Source organism: Acipenser ruthenus, chromosome 54 (genome assembly GCF_902713425.1).
Source record: "Acipenser ruthenus chromosome 54, fAciRut3.2 maternal haplotype, whole genome shotgun sequence".
NCBI lineage: Eukaryota > Metazoa > Chordata > Actinopteri > Acipenseriformes > Acipenseridae > Acipenser > Acipenser ruthenus.
In genome coordinates this window covers 4,371,567-4,391,903 of record NC_081242.1, presented here as the reverse complement: position 1 = coordinate 4,391,903, position 20,337 = coordinate 4,371,567, and the positions used below count along the sequence as shown (strand labels likewise).

Here is a 20,337-nt window from a genome sequence, read left to right as displayed (position 1 = left end):
ACCTTAAACACAAAACAATACCAATGAAAAAGCCTCTGGTTCATAAGTGAGAGCCAGCCTAGTTCACGTGACAATGATGTGTCATAGGGGAGCACTCTGGAAAAAAATCTGAAGCATGAATTTATCATCTCATTTATATAGAGACTGCTTACAAGCAAACTGGTAAATATAATCACGATAATCTAAAACAGGGAAAATAGTAGCAGTCACAAACTTGAACCTGCTTGACAGGCAAAAAAAGCCTTGTAAAGCCCAGAGTGGCAAAGGACTTTAAAAACATGGTAAGCTATGGAAAGCATGTATGGGGAAGCTCCATGCAAATGTACTGTTGTCCATAGTTACAATCCCACAATGCACTGCAGGGATGACTACTTTCTTAGGAAACTAGCAAAATTAAAATGGTTTTATATAAAACCGTATAAAAGAAAGACAAATAATCTCAGAGTAAAGTGGTTTTAGTTTGTTAGATCATGTTCTGTATTCAATCACACTGTGAATGTTATTGATCGGTGCTGAATGATTGTGTAGATGAGGGCAAACAAGGGAAAGCTTTGTTTTGTGTGGAGTAATTAACATGTTTTATTCCATGTAATCAATACCGAACAACTTAAACATGTTAAATAATTACTCAGAATTAAAGTCAAAGGAGACATAAATAATAAATTGATGGTAATTATAATGAGAAATTTAAAAGATCTGTTTTAGACCAGCTTCCAGTCAGGCAAAATAAAACCAAAAAAAACCCTTTGTTGACAATAAGTAGATTGTGGGTTTGTTCTGTGTTTCCAGTCTATGATGAAGTCAAGCATGCTGTTAATTAAGACAGGAAACCGGACAGATTCCAAGTGTGCATTGGAGTGTAGCAGTACTGTGGTCAACACACACTCACTGACACGCACGTGCAAACATTTCTGCTATTTACACTGTGACGCACAGTCACTGACACGCACATGCAAAGATTGTGCTATTTACACTGTGACACACAGTCACTGACATGCACGTGCAAACATTTCTGCTGTTTACACTGTGACACACAGTCACTGACACGCACGTGCAAACATTTCTACTGTTACACTGTGACACACTCACACTGACAAGCACGTGCAAACATTTAAGAACATAAGAACATAAGAAAGTTTACAAATGAGAGGAGGCCATTCAGCCCATCTTGCTCGTTTGGTTGTTAGTAGCTTATTGATCCCAGAATCTCATCAAGCAGCTTCTTGAAGGATCCCAGGGTGTCAGCTTCAACAACATTACTGGGGAGTTGGTTCCAGACCCTCACAATTCTCTGCGTAAAAAAGTGCCTCCTATTTTCTGTTCTGAATGCCCCCTTATCTTATCTCTATTTGTGACCCCTGGACCTTGTTTCTTTTTTCAGGTCGAAAAAGTCCCTTGGGTCGACATAGTCAATAACTTTTAGAATTTTGAATGCTTGAATCAGATCGCCACGTAGTCTTCTTTGTACACTGTGACACACACACACTCACTGACATGCACGTGCAAACATTTCTACTGTTACACTGTGTCAGAACTGCACCAAAAAACTGGGCTCACTTTCAGTTATACATAAGCATTTATTAGTTAGGTTGCTTGGCCACCTTATTAGGACCTGTCCCTAATATCGGGTGGGGTCACTGTGAGGGCCCTGATCACAGCCTGATATGGCTCAGACCCCACAAGGTTTCATTGGATTTTCCTCAGCTTGGAAACCTCTGGTCAGAAGCAAAGAATAAACTGAAAATGATGGCATTGAGTAGCAAAGTCCCTGCAACCCAGTGCACAATGAACAGCTTTCATGAGGTTTCAGTAAGGGTTTCTTATAGCAATTACTCAAATACAGTGTTTTATGTTAAGTCTGTGATTGTGCTTTGACTTTGAGTTCAGGAGGTGCTCTTCAGTTCTGGTTACCTGCCATAGACTAACATATATGTCAGCCAAAGTGTCTTTATATTAGTAAGTGACAGTGCCATCTAGTGCACAGCTAGTGTATTGCCAGCAAAACAAACTTGATCCAAATTAGCAGATCACTAGGTGGCTCTGACTCTTCTGAGGAAGACACAATTCCTTCTTCTTGGTGTCTGTGTTAGTTTTATACATTCTTCCAGAGTTTAGGTACAGACAGACAGACAGCACCCCACAGTCCTGTTCAGTTTGACTATACAATATAATTTCTTCTTGGTGCTAGTTTTCTACAGTCTTCCAGATTAGAGTTTCATTAAAGCTGCAGACAGACAGACACACAGACAGTGTCTTACAGTCCTGTTCAGTTTGACAGTATAATTCCCTCTTGGGCTCTTAGTTTACTGCCTTCTTCATCATTTCAGACAGAAAGGCGAGCGGATGGCTGTCCAGTTTGTTTCCATACCTTCCCTCTGAGTTGTTTGGGATTGTGAAAGCGTTGTCAGGGTTGTTCTGGAAAGACACGTCTTGCTCCTGTGTGTTTCAGTGTTTACAAGGAGTTTGGCTCAGAGCCGGCAGCTGTTTAAAACGCTGAATCTCACTAGAGACTGGGTTTGCGTGTCTGTCTGTTAGCTGTTTAAGATTACTACCAGCTGTACAGTCTCTCCCCCTCCCTCTCCCTCTCTCTATCCCCCTCCCTCTCCCTCTCTCCTTCTCCCTCTCCCTCTCCCTCTCTTCTTCTCCCTCTTCCTCCCTCTATCCCACCCTCTCCCTCCCTCTATCCCTCTCTCTCCCTCTCCCTCTCTCCCTCCCACTCCCTCTCTCCCTCCCGCTCCCATTCTCTTTTTCTCTCTCTTTATTCTCTTTCCCACCACTTTCTCTGTCTCTCTATCCCTCTTCCTCTCTTTCGTACTCTCTCCCTTTCTCCTCTTTTTTCCCTGTCATTGTATTTTTCTCTTTTTTTTCTCCTCCCCTCCTCTCTATCCCCTCCTTCTCTCTCACCTGTCCCCTCTCCATCTTCCTTTCCCTCTCCTTTTCTCTCTCCCTATTTATGTTTAAACATACTCTCCATACATTGTACTTGTTGTACGGTATAAACCGAATACTGTACCCCATATACAGAGTGATTAATAATTCTCGCAATATTGTTACTTTGTATTGTTACTACTCACCATTATTGAACAGCCCTCTGGTGGCCCAACGGAGCGTCACAGTGTCTCTCACAGACATTCTTCCTTTGCGTGTCATCCTCCACGTACCCTCCAGTTTTCACGATGCTGCAGAATTATGAATCACTGTTACTGTGTAAATATTATTGTACACATTTGATTAAGAATAAATAATGTACCTGAGGCTGAATTAGGATTTAATCCTAGTTATAAAGGAGGGGTGAAACAATTGTGTATTGATGAATCGTGTTGCTTTCTTTACATAATATAGTGTAATAGAGGTCTGTATCGTCTGTATTGTGATACAAGACCACAGCATTGCTCACTGCAGTACACCAAGTTTTTCTGGAAGTGTGTTGTGTAGTTGTTATGAACACATACCCTCCCTGTTGTTTCATTTTTGTCTTTTAAAACAGTCCTTCATTAAATGATCATTTGATCTTGTTATGCATCATACAAGTAGCCCATCTGGACCATCTCAAGCATCCTGATATCGTATCATAACCTGCATTGTCACTGGCATTGAGCCAATATGGACAACTGATTTTTAATATATTGTTTAAAAAAGCCTGTCGGGGGTTGCAGAGAGTCTCCCATGGTAGAAGCACTGATGCGTGGTGCGCAGCATGAGTCATACAGCGCAGGTTCGCTCCTGGCTGTGCCAAGTCATCGGTCTGCGCTGGGGATTCCGAAGAGAGCGTCGCATTGGCTCTGGCGCTTCTCTGGGTTAGGGAGGTAAAACCGGCAGGGACTGTTTCTCCTCATCACGCTACAGCAGACCCTGCTGGACAGGCGCCTAGTGAGCTCAGAGCAGACACCTCTAGGGCAGGCTAGTGGCTCGCTGACATCTGCAGTCGAGTTCCTGGGTGTAAAAGAGGAAGCTGGCTCGTTCGTGGAATCGGAGGACACCTACTGAACCTTCAGTTCTCCAGAGTTGTGTGGGGACTCGCTGCGGTGAGGGGAAAAAAATAATTGGACATTCCAAATTGGGAGAAAACCGGGGGTAAAATAATAATTGGACACACTAAATATACAGTATATATTTTTTTAGTAACATCCAAAAAGTTTATGACCATGGCTCATATTAACAGTATGTACAGAATAGAATAAGAATTAGCAAGTTTCATGACAGTTGTCCAGATATATGCAAAAATATACAGTAGTGTACAAATTTATTAGAGCACCTCAAGATGTGTCATTTAATATATTCAAACACGTTCAAATATTTTTAAAAAATAGCTGCACCATGTGCACCATTTGCAAGTAACTTCAAATATAACTTTACATTGCTTCCCCCATACTACTGTATGGTGTTGGCATTCATTCTGAGTGTTTCTGGGTTCTGTTTCTCCAATGAGAGTTTCTCTAAATCTGCCTACCTGGTTTTGAGCTGCTTTGAGCTTGGCTGGAGAATCCAGGCACTGCTGCCTTCCTCATTCTATTAAAATAATGTGACAACCTTTCAACTCTGATTTGAAACGAATGTGGAAGGCTGTTCAGTGCCTGGCATGTAGGATTCTGCAGACAAGATCAAAGCAGCCAGGTGAAGGCAGAATTCAAATGGTAAGAAATCGATACAGGAGCAACAGAACCCAGTACCAGTCAGAATACCAACTATAAACAGTGATTACTTAAGAGAATGAGAGGAGGAGGGGATTGGAGTTGAGAGAGGAATGAAGTGACGGAGTGCAGGAGGGAGGCAGAGAGAGAGAGGGAGGGAGGGATCTTCTTTTTCCCACACTACCCCCTCCCTGCCCCCACATACACTGAGCTATTCTAGGGTTGAGATGACAGGATGTGGGTCAGAGCGTGTGTCTGTGTGAGTCAAATAGCTACTCAGGGATCCCAAGATATTTAGAGAGTGAAAACAAGGAAGCAGAGGAGCAGTGGTAGTGGGTGAAACAACTACAAATGTTACGAGTCCAAGGGTCAAAAAGAGGGGACTTATATCTGCAAGTAACAGTCAAAAAATGAACTATTTACTATGGAAGCTGTTTCAGCTTTACTGTAACTACCTTGGGTGTGAATTTGCAGAGCTTGTCTGTTGTTATTATTTCCATGTGTATCAAATCCCATGTAGACCCAATTTTGGTTCGTTTTAAAGTGTTCCAGAACCCCCTGTAGTGTTTACAAAAAAAATAGTTCTGTATCTTTTTCTATAACGCAGCAATTTGTTTTCAACATAATCCTGATTGTTTTATATTTACATGTCATGCTTTTATTCAAGAATGATTAGCAGGAGAAAAAGATTTTTTTTCTTCTAAAACATCACAGTGTATCCAGATCACTCTCCCTCCTGCAACAGTGCTGGTGATTGAAATGAGTGGGGTGTCATGGGAACAAAAAAAACAGTAGTGTTGGAGGAGGGAGCATGATCTGGATACACTGCAATCCTTAGAAGAGAAATTCTCCCGGTTGATTTATGTGCAATTACAAATTTCAAGAGTCATCGATGAGTTTAAAAATATAACGCTGTGATACAGACAACACAGGACACAGCAAAGGGAACTTAATGTGTTTTTTGTAAACTTTGCAGGGTGTTCTGTGATACAGTAAACCAAATATAAATACTGCTGTTGCTTTAGCTCTGCTTTTAATCTAACGAAGTTAGCAAAAAAAGATCAAATGTAACTTCTAATCATTAAATAAATACATTTCAAAATAACATATTCCTGACACAGACATGAACCCCGTTCTGCACAGTGGTAGCACAGGACACTGTCTGCTATGCCTTTTTAGCAAGCCAATTCTAAAGGCATGAGCCTGGCTCATTAGTAATGTTCAGTGAGGCAAATACTCTGCTAGTTCATTTAGCTTCTGTTGTATAAGGATGTCCAGTTGACCCTGTCTCTTGTAAAGCCTCGTCCACATCGACAATGGATAACTGCAAAGCATATGACATGGTTTAATTAGATTTCCAGAAAGCTTTTGACAAAGTTCCACATAAAAGATTAATTCTCAAACTGAACACAGTAGGGATTCAAGGAAATGCATGCACATGGATTAGGGAGTGGTTAACATTTAGAAAACAGAAAGTACTGATTAGAGGAGAAACCTCAAAATGGAGCGAGGTAACCAGTGGTGTACCACAGGGATCATTATTAGGTCCTCTGCTATTCCTAATCTACATTAATGACTTAAATTCTGGTATAGTAAGCAAACTTGTTAAATTTGCAGACGACACAAAAATAGCAGGAGTGGCAAACACTGTTGCTGCAGCAAAGGTCATTCAAAATGATCTAGACAGCATTCAGAACTGGGCAGACACATGGCAAAGACCTAGGAGTTTATGTTGTCTCAGAAATGTCTTCATCTAGACAATGTGGGGAAGCTATAAAAAAGGCCAACAATATGCTCAGATATATAGTGAAAAGTGTTGTGTTTAAATCAAGGGAAGTAATGTTAAAACTTTACAATGCATTAGTAAGACCTCACCTAGCATATTGTGTTCAGTTCTGCTCACCTCGCTACAAAAAGGATATTGCTGCTGTAGAAAGAGTGCAAAGAAGAGCGACCAGAATTATTCCGGGTTTAAAAGGCATGTCATATGCAGACAGGCTTAAAGAATTGAATCTATTCAGTCTTGAACAAAGAAGACTACGTGGTGATCTGATTCAAGTATTCAAAATTCTAAAAGGTATTGACAATGTCGACCCAAGGGACCACACATGTTTTTTTGTGTTGATTGATAGTGAAAATATGTTTCAATAAAGTGAATACACATTCATTGAATATATACTGAGTACAGCTGTGTTATTGTGTAATATGAATGTAGAGGAAGGGGGATTGCGGACTGGTGAGGAAGAGGAGGAGGCAGGGTGGGGGGGATTGTAGAGCTTTGCATCGAAACAGAAAATAAGTAAGCCACAGATGTTTAAATGCAGTAATAGTCCTGACAGTAAAATACTATACTGTAATGTAATTTTAATTCAAAGGCCATTACACGTAACACCGCGGGGCAGTTAAACTAGGCACCTTCACAAGATGATTGCTTCTCAAGTATACTATAATGAAGTAGGATTCTGCAGCCTTGAGTAAACTTAATCGTGATCATGTAACATGTTGCTTACCCACGAGGATGTATTGTCCTCAGTGATTGAACACCATTGACATTTGTAAACTGTATTTAAACTGCTGTCGCTTGGAGGAGCTTTTGCTAAAGTGACGTGGCCAAGGGCAGTGTAAATAATCAGGCTGGAGTCTTGATTTACAGTTTAAAACCGGTGTTTAAAACCGCTAATAAAACAAACAAACAAAATAAACCTTGCTTTCAGTTGGAGCACTAACTAAATACTTTGTGTGGTCCTTGTGCATACATGTGGGAACTCATGACATCTAGTGGTCAACCCATTACACTGCAAGGAACAAAGCTTTCATTCTCAAACTAAGATACTGATTCTGCAGCACTTCACCACAGTAATCATATCGGTCTGCTTTTAAGAATCAACTGGTTATAAGATTCAAATCATCCGGGACAGTGCACTGTACAATAATACAATAATTCCAAATAATTACTATACAGGAAATGAGTTTAATCAGCGTTCATTTTAAGGACAATTGACTGTATTTTCTATGATATTGTACAAATTCCAAAGATGTTTAATACTTCAAGCAGCTTTTTTGGGGTTGTCATTCGAGAAATAGGCTCATGCACTGATCACTGGTCTGTTATGTGTGTTGAAAACCATAAATGGATTCTGCCCAAACTTATCAGACACTAGCCTCGATTGTATACGGATATTTTTAACCTTTCAGGTACTTTGCGATTGTTAATTTGAGGACCCTCTGGTTTGACGATTGCGAATGTTCTTTCCAGCTATTGGGGTTCAGCGAGAAGCCGCTGTCCCTCCAGATGTTCATCGGCACGGCTGACGAGCGATCCTTGCGCCCTCACGCCTTCTACCAGGTCCACCGCATCACTGGCAAAATGGTGAGCACAGCCAGTCAGGAGCTCGTACTGGGAGGGACCAAGATCCTGGAGATCCCACTGAACCCCGAGAACGGCATGAGCGCCAGGTGAGTCTGTCTGTGGAGCTGTCTCTATCGGTATGGTTTGGGTTCCAGGACTCGAATGTGTGCACACTCAATTTGTACACACTCGATATCAAACATTATATTAAGACCTTCAGAACATTTACAAATGAGAGGAGGCCAATCATCCCATCAGTGCTTGTCCGGTTCCTAGTAGCTGATTGATCCAAAATCTTTGTCAGGTCGGGTCTTAAAGGATCCCATTCCATACCCTCACACTCTGTGTGAAGAAAACATAAAAATTCTGTGCAATTTAAATTTCCATCATATTATCTGTGTCAATTCAAAGTCGCTGCATATATCTCCACCAAAAATAATTTCTGACTACGCCACAGATGTGTGTGTCTGTGTGTGTCTGTGTGTGTGTGTGATATGAGATAATATGTGCAGTTCATCCTGTCTCTTAAACCATTCTTTTTTTAATTAAAACAAGATTCACATTTAAAATTCACACTTTGGTATAAGACCGCAAAGCTTAAAAAAGTTACCCTAAGTAAAAGCATGATGAAGTCTAATAAAGCATAGTGAAAACACAGTAAAGCATAGGTAAGCATTGTAAGGCCAGAGGTATGGTAAAGCATATTTAAAAAAACAAACCATGGTATACTATGGTAAATGCAGAGTATAGCCATGGGGGAAAACTGGAAAAAATACTGTGGTAAACCTTTAAAGGGGTACTGTATTCTTTTTAAAAAAATAAACCAATATAATGTGAGGCTTTTTGGAGTTTGGAGTCTACTGTGCACAACACAGAATAAGATGAACTGGAGTGAAGTTTCAGAGTTTATTATGAATCTGTTGTCCTCCTTTCTGTTCGGATGCAGTATTGACTGTGCCGGGATTCTAAAGCTGCGGAATTCTGACATCGAGCTTCGAAAGGGAGAGACAGACATCGGGCGTAAGAACACCAGAGTGAGGCTGGTCTTCAGGGTGCAAATCCCACAGGGAGGGGGCAAAGTGGTGTCCATACAGACTGCATCCGTGCCTATAGAGTGCTGTGAGTATGGGCTGAATCCAGAAATGCTAAAAGAAAATCCAGTAACAAACTATTAGAAGTGGTTTTCCATTCAATGACGTACGTTTCCACTAGAAGTCTTTCTCAGTGTCTTCAATTCAATGACACAAGTTTCCACTCAAATTCTTTCTGTGTCTTCAAACATTTAATGCGTTACTTCCCAACACTGTTTATTGATCTGCAGTTGTTGATGTTTGCTCCTATGGTTTATTGACTATTGATTATTGATCGATTGGTTCCAGCTCAGCGCTCGGCTCAGGAGTTGCCCTCTGTGGAGAGTTGTAACATCACTTCCTGCTCCATGGAGGGGGGGGAGGAGCTTGTGCTGACCGGCTCCAACTTCCTGCCAGAGTCAAAGGTCATCTTCATTGAGAAGGGGCCAGGTAAAGAGCTGTCTGTCTGTCTGTCTGTCTGTCTGTCTGTCTTTTCAGAAGCAGCCTTGGTGGTTGAAAAGGTATTAAATAGCATTGGAAAAAATACCATTAAGAATGTAACACTGCTTCACCATAATGAGTGTATCTTTCATAGAGGAAAGTGTGATGTTGTGATAGCTCCATGTACTCACTGTTTCTTCTGTTTGATTGACAGATGGTAAACTCCAATGGGAGAGTGAGGCCCAGGTGGACCGGGACAAAAGCAGTGAGGTAATCATTATTATTATTTATTTCTTAGCAGACACCCTTATCCAGGGCGACTTACAATTGTTACAAGATTTCACATTATTTTTTACATAAAATTACATTATTTTTTACACATTATTTTTACATACAATTACCCATTTATACAGTTGAGTTTTTACAGGAGCAATCTAGGTAAAGTACCTTGCTCAAGGGTACACCCACGACCCTCCGGTCAAGAGTCCAGAGCCCTAACCACTACTCCACACTGCTGCCCATGGCATGGGCATCATCATGACATCCTCACCACACTGTTGACACAGGTGGACAGATGAGAAGAACAGTCGTCTTATTCGTGGTTTACATAAAGCCTTTTTATGAACAAAGGAAACTTCTGAAATTCAATGACAAATGTTTCCACTAGAAGTCTTTCTCAGCGTCTTCAATTCAATGACAAACATTTTGATTAGAAGTCTTTCTAAATGTCTTAAATTGAAATACTAAGAAAAACATAATAAATTCAATGACTAACGTTTTGACTAGAAGTCAGCATTGAAAACACTTTCATAGGTACTGCACGCAGGCAATAAAAATGTGCATTATAAATATCATATGTGACAGGCTCAAAGAATTGAATCTATTCAGTCTTGAACAACGAAGACTACGCGGCGATCTGATTCAAACATTCAAAATTCTGAAAGGTGTTGACTTTTTCGACCTGAAAAAATAAACAAGGACCAGAGGTCACAAATGGAGAATTGATAAAGGGGCATTCAGAACAGAAAATAGGATGCACTTTTTTAGACAGAGAATTGTGAGGGTCTGGAACCAACTCTCCAGTAATGTTGTTGAAGCTGACACCCTGGGGTCCTTCAAGAAGCTGCTTGATGAGATTCTGGGATCAATAAGCTACTAAGAAGCAAACGAGCAAAATGGGCCGAATGGCCTCCTCGCGTTTGTAAACTTTCTTATGTTCTTATTGAATGTATTACGTTTCTTGTAGTATTTGTGTATATATATATATATATATATATATATATATATATATATATATATATATATATATATATATATATAATTAGGGCTGGTACAATGCATCGATGCATCGAATCGTTGTAATAACCATCGATGGTTGAAAAAAAAAACGCATCTATCAGTTAATTAATAGAACCGTTTTTTATTAGGACCGGCAAAATGTAAATCTACACTCTTATTACTTGATTTTCCTTTGGTTCTTTTAAATAATAATAATAAAATAACCTCCCCACCAGCTACGCAGCACGTACGTTTTCAGAGTAAGTGTGGCAAAAAAAAAAAAAACTTAGAGAAAAGACTAGAGGTATGCTGCATTTCAGGATCAGATTTTGCTAGTTAAATTGTCAATTTAATGTAATTTTAAATAATGCCGTCAGTTTTTTACAAAAGGACAAAATGGAAAGGTAAAATGCGCTGTTTGTGGAGTTTTAATGAGCTTCTGTGGCAATACCACCCCCCTTCGGGATCATTTAGTAAGACAGCACCCGACAAAATACGACAGCGGGAACGCAAGAAAAAAACTGAAGGAAGCAACAGCTTCAGTGACAGCTTATTTTGGAAAGAAAGTTGATTCAAAAAGTGTCAGAGCAAAAGAAATAACAGGCCTGATAGTGGATGTTGTCACACAAGATATCAGACCTATTAGTATAGTAGAGGGAGCTGCGTTTAAAAATCTGATTGCGAATCTTGCTCCAAATTCATTACTCTGGGTCACGAACAGTCACGAACATTACATTAAGCAAAACTGGGAACTCGAGTCAAAAGTATTAGCGACGCGAAAATTACACGAGAGACACACAGCTGTGAATTTAGCAGAAGCGATCAATCAATCAGATAAACACATAGTCGGACTGAAGTTCCTGAAAGAGGAGACACCGTCTTCTTCAAATTCAACTGATTTGCTAATTCCAGTTAAACAGAGTTTGAGAAATAAACTAGTGCATAATTTGGCATAGCGATTTTGTTTACATCAGCTGAATGACCCAAGTAATGAGGTTATGTCGCTGCTTTTTGTGTCATTTCTTGACCTCACGATTTCAGGCCAAAGCCCGCATGTCTGAAGCACTGTGAGGCTGGTGGAGGACAACCTCGAAAATGATGGAAATTGTGCTTGTACAAGTGAGTGCAGCACAGAGGACTTGCCTGTTAAAAAGAAAACAAAGACCGAACAAGAAATGGAATTGTTACTTTGTGGACGGCAACAAACACACACTACTTCCAAGGAAACCTTAATCCAACAAGAGATAACGATTTATGCTTCTGAAACTCCATTAAACATCAGCGAAGATCCCCTGATTTGGTGGAAAAATAACCAGACACGATTTCCCAACCTAGCAGCCTTGGCAAAGAGCATGTTAAGTATCCCTGTAACATCGGTCCCAAGCGAGCATGTGTTCAGCAAAGCAAGGATGCTTGTGAACAAACTCCATTCTTCTTTGAAACCGGAGAATGTGGATGCCATAATATTTCGGAATAAAAACAGAAAATAAGCTCTGGAGAGAGTGCAGACTGTTACGTTAGACTTGTAAATAGTTATTCTTGTGTTCCCAGTTGGAGTTTTTTTCCCTCTAATCCGGTTGCTGTCATCTTAAGGTAAGACAGTAATATTTTTAATGTTTTATTAACATTTTGTGGGGAACCTCGCCGACAGTAGAATTTATTATTATTTCTAAATAATTAGAAATGTGTAGTTTCAAGTTCAACTGGAGAAACATTTAATTTTCATGATTAGATTTGATGTAAATATATGTACTTATTATTTACACGTTTCTTTTGCGTTATGAAAAAACGATGCAGCGGGTCTTTATGAAAACAATGCATTATTATTATTTATTTCGTAGCAGACGCCCTTATCCAGGGCGACTTACAATTAATACAAGATATCACATTATTTTTACATACAATTACATTTTTTCTTTTTACATACAATTACCCATTTATACAGTTGGGTTTTTACTGGAGCAATCTAGGTAAAGTACCTTGCTCAAGGATACAGCAGCAGTGTCCCCACCTGGGATTGAACCCACAACCCTCCGGTCAAGAGTCCAGAGCCCTAACCACTACTCCACACTGCTGCCCAGTTTATTCACTTTGTGCCCCAAAAAAAACACCATCGTCCCAGCCATAATAGATGTTACTAACAGACACAAAAAATAAAGGAGACGGACTTAGTACAGAGGGAAGGAGATTACTTCACACAGAGAGTAGTGGGAGTATGGAATGGGTTACCTAGAGTTACTAAGCCATGCTGCTGATGCTGAATCACTGGGATATTTTAAGATCTAACAACATTTTGAGATCAAACAGTTAATAGGAACCGGACGATCAATGCTGGCCTGAACAGCCTCCTCTTGCTGAAATTAATGTCTGAGGCTTTTTGATGGTTGTAAATAATTCTCTCCCCCCCAATTAAATGATCATATTTGAACATTTACAAACGAGAGGAGGCCATTTGGCCCATCTAAGCTTGTCTGTGCTTAAAATATTGGTTCGGGTTAACTATATTAACTTATGATTATAAAGACTTCAGTCCCCCCTGATTCTTCTTTGTTCAAGGCTAAATAAATTCAGTTCTTTCAGCCAGTCTTCGTAGTTCAGTCCTTTAAGTCCTGGGATTAGTCTGGTTGCTCTTTGTTGTACTGTCTCCAGGGCCACAATGTCCCTTTGATGCTGTGGTGACCAGAACTGGACACAGTATTCCCAGTGAGGTCTCACCAGTGCATTATACAACCTCATCATAACCTCCTTGGATTTGTTCTCTACACTTTTGGTTATATGTATGTACAATACACTCCAACTACAACCAATTATATAAATGCACATTAAAGTATGTTTCCAATTTAGACTTAAAAGAATCCAATGTTTCAGCATGCCTAATGCCAACCAGAATAGAGTTCCACAAACGAGGAACACAACAGCAACAATCTCCAGTTGAAAAACTAAACATTCTGCATTTTCTGATCTCGAGGAATGAATAAGAATATACAGAGTTAGTAGTTCTTAGAGATAGGGTGGCACAATCCATGAAGGACCTTATAAGTAGGGGTCTACTTAAATCGCAGTAAATTTACGTATTTTTCACGGGTATGTTGCGGAATAAAATTAGGATTTCGCTGACCTGTTTAAACATTAAATAAACCTAAGTAGACAGTATTTCAGAACACTATAAAGCCTAAAAATAGTGGTACTAGCTTCCTTACTAAAACAGAGTGCTGTGGTTTGTTAAAGGTGAGCATGCAGCATCCCCCTGCAGTTGACTTGTCCATACATTGAGACTGCACGTTCTGCATCCACTGAATTGGTTGGAAGTTAAGGCAAAGCTTTGCCAAGTTATACAAATGTGGAAATTGATTAGAAACAGCCCAAAATCTCGGTTACACAAGGGCATCTGGCATACTTTAATAAAGCCAATGTATGCAGCATGTTCGTTGTCATGTTATTTATCCCATCCAATAATTTATTTTATTAGTACCGAGTCAAAACAAAGAAGACGTGGCTATTCGGGTCTAAAATTCCAACTGTAGCAGCAGGCTGAAGCGAGGTGGCTGTGCTGGATCGTTTTAGTACTGATTTAACTTGCAGACAGGAATACTTTTTGTCTGGGCTGACTTTCCAGTTTGGTTTCTGAAAGCTGTTTATTTTACATTCTGTTCAGTAGCCTCTGTAGTAGCCTTTTGTTTAATGTATGATTCTGAAGCTAAATAGCGATCGATCGTATTTTCTCCAAATACACATTAAGATATGGAAAACAATTACCCCAGTCTAGTTTCTTTGGGAAATATCTTGAAAAGATCATCAGCCGAAATATACTTTGCTTTCTTTGTCGTCCATTTCTACTATTTTACCTCCAATGCTGAAAACTTGATTTTATCAACCTAAATCAAAACAATGCAGCACCAACTTTGTCCCGCCCCCTCCTGCACAGTACAGGTCACATAAAAGCAGTAAAGACGCACTGATAGGCTGATTAAAACTTTGTCATTTGAATAGTAAACGAGAACATTAACTGCTTTGGAGAATTTATTTTGTAAATGTTACTTGTGGACATTTTTTGTTTGTTTGTTTTTTGCTTAAGTGCAATGCACACAGGACGACGAAGGAATAAAAAGGGCTATCTACAGAAGGAAGATACGTAGTTTGCATCACTTGCGTTGTGCAGTAGTTCATTTAAACAAGTTTTCTTTTTTTTTCCTCTCCGTACTTGTTTGTATGCATTGGCCCCTAAGAGCTGAATTTCGCAGTGACCCCTCAATTTCACGATTTCCGCGAAATCGCGATTTAGGTAGATCCCTACTTATAAGTTATTACAGCAACTTTAAAATCAATATGGTAACTCACTGGTAACCAATGTAAGGACCCTAGCACTGGAGTAATATGTTGAGAAAGACGAGTGTGAGAAAGCAGTCTGGCAGCTGTGTGAAGCTAAGGTCTTTCTCTTAGTGAATCTGTTCTAGTTCTGTACCACCCATTGGGTGCCTGGATCTCCCATGTTAGTATGCGTGTACCACTTTGCATTTGATGACACTGGGTTTCACAGTAAGGTTCCCTGCCTGTTGTCTCTCCCTGCAGTGTGAGCTGTGTGTGGAGGTCCCTGGGTACTGCAATGAGACTGCAAGCCGGCCAGTCCAGGTTTATTTCTACGTTTCCAATGGGAAGAGGAAGCGCAGTTCAACACAGTGCTTCAAATACCTGCCAGGTAACCACATTCCCAACTCAAGTCTTACCAGATTCTAATGGAATTTAAATCCAATTTATACATTTGCCTGGCAGATTTGAAAGTGAGTGGAATGAGGGAGGCTTTCAGTTCCAGTATTTAGGATTCTCCAGACAAGCTTAAAGCCAGGTAGATTTAGAGACATTCTTTTAAATAATTCAAAGAGAACCCAGAACCACTGAGAATGATTTTAAATACCATACAATAGTACGAGAATCTGTGAAAGGGATTCTAGCGAACACAATAATTCCATTTTGCACATAGGTCTCAAATGTGCAGTTTTCAAAGAAACAATGCTGTAGCACACATTGGTCCCACACACTTAGGTCCTTTCACCTCAGCAGTATCTTCTGCGTGACTGGCTGAAAGCGAGTCAGTCAATAGGGGAAGCAGCTGATTGGTTAATGACAGAAAAGAAACTAGTGAAGGGGTGGGACAATTTCACCCTCCAGGTGACCCAGGAAGTGCAAGACTAAAAGCATGACTTGCAAACAGTGATTTATTTAACCTAGTGTAAAGCCGGATGTTTACTAAAACATGCATTTCTTATCAAACTGAATTTTTGAGACCAATGTAATCATTGAATATGAATGGTGGAGAAATGTTATAATTGCTTCAAAATGACATTCAAAGGCAGGACAGCCAAGACTTTAAAAACTATTTCTCACAAGCCCCTTTCCCATCAGCCACTGGGATTGACTGGAAAGCGGTTTGACATCAGACGCGTTCATTTCCATCAGCAGCAGAGGTCCATTTTAACTTGCACTCTTGTATAGCAATGTACCTTTCTTTACCTTTAATTTGAGATGAAAACTCAAGCATACATGGGTCTATAGGACCCCGTCGTAGGTAGCAGAGTTCAGTTTGTCCAATTCTCTTTTATTTCCCAGTGATGTTCAAAGAAGAACCTCCACCAATCCTAATGAGTAATCTGCAGTGCTCTCTAGTGGCAGATCCCAGTAATTCCAGAGTGGCACGGCCTTGCCAGTCACTCGACCCAGGAGGTGGACAGTACCCAGCGGACCACCATCCTTGCTACCAAAGAAGAGAGAAGACCTCGAACCAGCCTGACTATCCCCACAGCTTCCTGAGCCCTGCTCCCAGGCATTTCCCGTTCCGGGAAGAATTAGAAAACATGGCGGCCAATTTTCTGGATCATCTCGACTACGAGGCAGAGCCAGGGGTCAACGGGCTTCTGCTGCCTCACTTGCAGAAGCCTGACTCGACTCCGAACCTTGCGTGGCTGGACTCCCCCTATCAATCATCGTCTCCCTCCTCCCTGAGCCCCTATGCGCAGAACAGTCCCGTCTCCAGCTCTCCCCAATCGATGCTCTGCGGGCCCAATCTCGGTTACCCGTCGGAGAGCTTCGAAGGACTCCCCCTGCAGATGGGATATGCCATGGATCAGGTGCCGCCATGTGCTCTGCATCGGATGAATTTCCGGATCAACGATTCGTTTCCCGAGTATCGCTCCGAGGCTCAGGAACCACACCTCCCGCCATATCCCTCATATTCCTCCGCAGGGTTAGCCAGTCCCTCAGAAAAGCCCTCGGACGACCTGTCTCTGCCCAAACAGACACGCTTCAACACAGAGTCTCACCCGGCTCCCGTGTACCAGGGTAAGGATGGAGGCGATGGGTCGCAATACAGTGTGGAGAGAGAGGAGATGAAGTCTGGATTCGAAGGATACGGACCTCCCTTTAGGAATGTTCCCATTCAAGGGATCACGCTGGAAGAAGGTAAGAGCTGATACACAGTGGGATACAGCTGTGTGACAGGGGTGAGGGAATCCGCTCCGAGAGAGAGAAAGGGATTGGGGTCAAAACGCCACACAGGAGTCCAAGTTTATTTACAAGCTTTACAGTTTGCTGTTCACAGACAGTGCCATTTAGCTGCCATGACGGTACCAGCAGTGGTAAATCCTAGGGCAGGGTTAAGCTGGTGGAACCACGTGTCTAGAACACAAGCAGGAATACAAACAGAAGTGTGACAAAAAGAAAAACTAAAATGCGGAATAAAACACAGTTGGCTCAGCTAGCTCACTCTGGTTAAGAATCATCTAAAATAAATCTATTGAAATTGATCCTGGTCTCACACCATGATAACATGCAGCTCACCCTGGTTAAAACAAGGACCCCAGTCGAGCCATAGACCTTCAGCTCCAGCTTGTAGAGTGCAAAGGAACCGGCTTTCCAGCTCCTTTATATAGTGTGTGGCCAGAGCTAATAGAGCAGCAATAAAGCCAGTAGCACCTGCCTACACCCCACACACCTTTCTAACCCATCCCTGCCAAATTTTCAATCCTTCAAGTTGTAACAAACTTTATTTAAAAACAGACTCAGTATAACTGAGTCTCTTCAAACATCATTTTCTTTTTTGTTTTTGTTTTACTGTCCCCTTACTTCTGGATGATGGCTCTTTTTACAATATTCTATTTTTCTTTGTTCTGAGAAGTCTCTGTTCAGGGTCAGGGTGAGAAGTCTCTGTTCAAGGTTAGGGTGAGAAGTCTCTGTTCAAGGTTAGGGTTAGAAGTCTCTGTTCGGGGCTCCCGAGTGGCGCATCCAGTAAAGGCGCTCCACATGGAGTGCAGGATGCGCTCTATAGTCTGGACGTCGCGAGTTCGGGTCCAGGCTATTCCACAGCCGACCGAGGACAGGAGCTTCCAAGGGGCGGCGCTCAATTGGCCCGGGGGGAGGGAGGGTTAGGTCGGCCAGGGTGTCCTCGGCTCACCGCGCACCAGCGACCCCTGTAGTCTGGCCGGGCGGCTGCGGGCTTGCCTGTATGCTGCCCGAGAGCTGCGTTGTCCTCCGACGCTGTAGCTCTTCGGTGGCTGCATGGTGAGTCCACAGTGAAAAAAAGCGGTCGGCTGATGGCACACGCTTCGGAGGACAGCGTGTGTTCGTCTTCGCCCTCCCGAGTCAGCGCAGGGGTGGTAGCGGTGAGCTGAGCATAGTAAAATAATTGCTGATTCCAAATTGGGAGAAAATAATAAAAATAATTGGCAACGACTAATTTATAAATAAAAAAAAAAAGAAGTCTCTGTTCAGGTTAGGGTTAGGGTGAGAAGTCTATGTTCAAGGTTAGGGTGAGAAGTATCTGTTCAGGGTTAGGGTGAGAAGTCTCTGTTCAGGTTAGGGTTAGGGTGAGAAGTCTCTGTTCAAGGTTAGGGTTGGGGTGAGAAGTATCTATTCAGGGTCAGAATCCAAGTTGCCATCTCATTTTGTTGTGGGGACCTTATTATCTAGCGCCGTAGCACTAACTAGTTTATGACTCCCGAACCTAGCGCCAGAGTCATTCCTCCCTGTGGAATCCATGTGAATAACTTCACACAGCCAAGAACCTGCGCTCCCCTAACTGTGTGACTCCCTCTGCACACCACGCGGCCGTGCCTTTACCAGGGGAGACCCTCGGGGACCCCTGTGCTCCCCTGACTGTGTGACTCCCCCTGCACACCACACCATAGTGCCTTTACCAGGGGAGACACTCGGGGACCCCTGCGCTCCCCTGATTGTATGACTCCCGCTGCACACCACGTAGCCATGCCTTTACCAGGGAAGACCCTCTGGGACCCCTGCGATCCCCTGACTGTATGACTCCCCCTGCACACCACACCATAGTACCTTTACCAGGGGAGACACTCAGGGACCCCTGTGATTGAATGCGTTTGAGTAAGTGGTCAGATAAAGTCAACTAGATCCAGAAAAAAATGATTCAAATTTAATAATGCAACAGAACCAGTAAGACACGGGAGAAGTGAAAAAAGATACAAGCACTGAACATTGTTAGTACTGCAGTAGATTTACTGGTTTTCATTTGTTTTTCACAGTGAATGAATTTATTGGAGAAAATCTGACACAATTTCCTGAAACAACCCTTGGAGGAAGACCAAACTAAAGGAAACTGTTTGGGGCAGAAACTGAGTCAAGTTGACAATTCTTTTGTCTAGTTACTTTTTCTGACAGTGGTTTTGGCTATTGCCGCTTTCAGTGAATTGCAGCAGAAAAATGTGGGTTAAAGCATAGGTAAGCACTGTAAAGGTATGGTAATGCTTGTTAAACATGGCAAACCATAGTAATCTATACTAAATGCATAGCATAACCAGTCATGGGGTAAACTTTAATTAGGGACTAGCTGAAAAACATGTGTCGATTTTACTGAGTTTCTCTAAAATGGAAAGCAGATGGATTTTAAAGCTTTGAATGAAAGCAGCCAAACTCTGACTCTTATATACAAGCCAAATACTTATTTTACAAGTGGAAGCTAGTTAGAGCTTAACTATACCAGCAAAAACTCTCTCTTTCTCCTAAATACCTTGACTACGTTTGATGTATTTAAATTATTGTTTGATTTTTATACCTATATAATTATATGAATTCTATTTTTAATTGCTTTCATTTTGTAATACAGTATTGTATGCATACAATATAACACATACATAAACATTATATTAATAAAGAATGCCTTTGCTACCTATTTTGTGTAAATGTTCTCAAATAAAGACAATTAACAATACACCACTTCATCTGATCTTTGTCTTTTCTGTATGGTACCGGTAATTTTGCAGATCATTTTTGATCCGGAAATTCATCCGGTAAGTTCGAGCAATTACTTTTTAAAATGTTTCATGCCTCTGAACTTGCAAGTGCATTAGAGCAGTGGTTCTCAAACTTTTTGGGCTGCACCCCCCTTCTTGTCTGTGGTACTTGATGCACCCCCACGGCAGATTTGCTACCTTGGGGGATTTTTGCACAGCACGTTCACAAAAAACAGTTTACGATAAGCATTTGTATTCAGTTTTAAAACAATGGTTCTCAACAGTGGAACGATCATAGTAGTACCATGCAGTAATTGTAG

At 41.3% G+C, this 20,337-nt stretch overlaps 1 protein-coding gene across 2 annotated transcripts in view; it reads left to right on the top strand.

The window, feature by feature from the left end:
• The window catches only part of LOC117398127 (nuclear factor of activated T-cells, cytoplasmic 4-like), a 52,679-nt gene extending 32,585 nt beyond the window's left edge, over positions 1 to 20,094 (top strand). For both annotated transcript variants that reach the window (XM_033997111.3, XM_059016804.1), the window contains exons 4-10: positions 7,888 to 8,087; positions 8,927 to 9,099; positions 9,360 to 9,500; positions 9,706 to 9,761; positions 15,339 to 15,465; positions 16,374 to 17,222; positions 19,310 to 20,094. In XM_033997111.3, the coding sequence (XP_033853002.3) occupies positions 7,888 to 8,087; positions 8,927 to 9,099; positions 9,360 to 9,500; positions 9,706 to 9,761; positions 15,339 to 15,465; positions 16,374 to 17,222; positions 19,310 to 19,377 (1,614 nt within the window). In that variant the 3' untranslated portion in view covers positions 19,378 to 20,094. The remainder of the gene's footprint in view (positions 1 to 7,887; positions 8,088 to 8,926; positions 9,100 to 9,359; positions 9,501 to 9,705; positions 9,762 to 15,338; positions 15,466 to 16,373; positions 17,223 to 19,309) is intronic.
• Positions 20,095 to 20,337: the final 243 nt, after the last annotated feature.